General features: G+C 48.0%; 1 protein-coding gene across 1 annotated transcript; it reads left to right on the top strand.

Annotated features, from left to right (window-relative positions):
• Window positions 1-91: 91 nt before the first annotated feature.
• LOC116378745 (olfactory receptor 52E4-like) lies at window positions 92-1,538 on the top strand. Its single transcript, XM_031840660.1, has one exon. It carries the CDS (start codon window positions 199-201, stop codon window positions 1,120-1,122), a length of 924 nt encoding a protein of 307 aa, XP_031696520.1. The 5' UTR covers window positions 92-198; the 3' UTR covers window positions 1,123-1,538.
• The last annotated feature ends 503 nt before the right edge of the window (window positions 1,539-2,041 follow it).

Raw genomic sequence — 2,041 nt, 5'->3', positions numbered from 1 at the left:
TATACTCTATGTGGAGCAGTAGTACTACTGTTAGTAGCAGCAGTACAGAGGCTTCCACCTCATTTAGATGCGTGTTGTGTGTTTGTTTATCAGGGTTACAGATTGTGTCTTTAAAGAAGTGATTGAACTCTTAAAAGTGTTTCTCTGTTTTCAGGTGATCCAACCAGAACCCAGAACGAAGAGGCTTTTCTGATTAGGATGGCGATGAAGAACGTCACTTCTCACAAACACTTCATCCTCGACGGCTTCGGTGAGCTGGGAGTGTTGCGGCCCGTCCTCTTCCTCCCTTTCTCCGTCATGTTCGTGGTGTCGCTGTCGGCCAATTCCCTGCTGCTGTACGTGGTCGTTTCACGGAGAAGCCTCCACTCGCCGATGTGCGTCCTCATCGCCGGCATGGCCCTCGTGGACCTGAGCCTCCCGGTGTTCTTCGTCCCCCACATGCTGCTGAGCTTCCTGTTCGACTGGAGGGGAATCTCTCTGACCGGCTGTCTGGTTCAGATGTACCTCATTCACTTCGTCGCAGCGTTTCAGTCCACATTGCTGGTGTGGATGGCGCTGGACCGCTACTTCGCCATCTGCATGCCCCTCACCTACCACGAACAAATGGCTTTGCCAAAATTTCTCAGGTTCATCGTCCCACTCGTGGTTAGAAACATCCTCATGATCTCCCTGTTTGTGAGTCTGGCAGGAACGTTGTCGTTCTGTGCTTCCAATGTGGTGAACCACTGTTTCTGCGAGCACATGGCGTTAGTGCAACTGGCCTGTGGAAGCACCGCCATCAACAACCTGGTCGGGTTAATGACTATATTCCTCAACCCCGTGGCCGACTTCATCTTCATCGCTGCTTCCTACGTCGTCATATTCAGCTCGGTGCTGAAGTCCGGCAATTCGGGCGCCAAAGCTCTCCACACCTGCGTCACCCACATCCTGGTCATCACGGCCAGTCTGACCATCTCACTCGTTGCTTTCCTGTCGTATCGGATCACAAACGGTCTTCCTGCCGCCGTTCGGGTTTTCTTCAGCACCATGTACCTGCTGTTCCCGAGCTGTTTCAACCCAATCATCTACGGCATGAGAACGGCAGGGATTAAAAAGCACATCCTGAGAACACTGACGTGCTGAACTGGGCACCGTTTTTTAAGATGTTTCCATCATGTGGAAGCCCACTTCGCTGGTGTGTCAGAGGTGTTTCCAGTATTTAGCCCCTATAGAACACGTACAGATAATGGTGGAGTAAAGTCACATGGTCTGGTGATAAGCCAGTGGACAGAAGGCCTCTTGTTCTGGGTCTACAAACACAGCATCACTGGCTGAAGGTGTGTTTGTACCCACATTAATTGATTTCAATTAAATTTATCTGTATAGCACAAAATCACAAATTGCCTCAGAGGGCTTTACAATCTGTACAGTATAAAACATCCTCACATTGGAATAGAAAAACTCTCCCAATAAACTTTAACAGGTAAAAAAAGGAAGAAACCTCAGAGATCAACATATGGACAGAAGTGTGATAGACGTCATGTGCACAGAATGAACAACATAACAGAAATACAACACATTCAATGCATGTTAGAAATGATTCATAATGAGAGTAGTAAGCAGAATAATAACTACTGATAATAACGGCAGCAATGGATATAATAGATTAATAATAATAATTAAAGCTGCAAGCAGCGATGTACGGGCCCTCGCACCTTCCCACATCTCGGGGGTACTGGCGGGACGCCGGCAGACGTGGGCGGGAATGTCTTTGACCGTCAGACAACGCGTCCCGGAGTTTTACGTATTTTTCCCGCGTGGAATGTGTGTTGCTGGAAATTAGGTAGTGCAAATATTCCACCAGTTCCTGTATCTACTATTTGGCGCTAGAGAACACGCGCAAACATGCATTATGTTGCTCTACATCAAGTGCAGACCACATCATGTAAATGTCATGTAAATCGGATGCAGTTTGTCTTCCTGTTGCCAGTAGGTGGCGCTATGACTTTGAGTGACAATTGGCTTGTAGACATCCTCAGGCCATGACTGTTATCAAGTATGG

This window comes from Anarrhichthys ocellatus, unplaced genomic scaffold (assembly GCF_004355925.1).
Source record: "Anarrhichthys ocellatus isolate YVR2014 unplaced genomic scaffold, GSC_Weel_1.0 scaffold3089, whole genome shotgun sequence".
Classification (NCBI taxonomy): domain Eukaryota; kingdom Metazoa; phylum Chordata; class Actinopteri; order Perciformes; family Anarhichadidae; genus Anarrhichthys; species Anarrhichthys ocellatus.
Note: the sequence above shows the minus strand (reverse complement) of the source record. Positions and strands in the feature narration are given on the sequence as shown.

Excerpts from the sequence above, each read along its gene's own strand:
- LOC116378745 (XM_031840660.1), top strand. The coding sequence starts at position 199 with ATGGCGATGAAGAACGTCACTTCTCACAAACACTTCATCCTCGACGGC.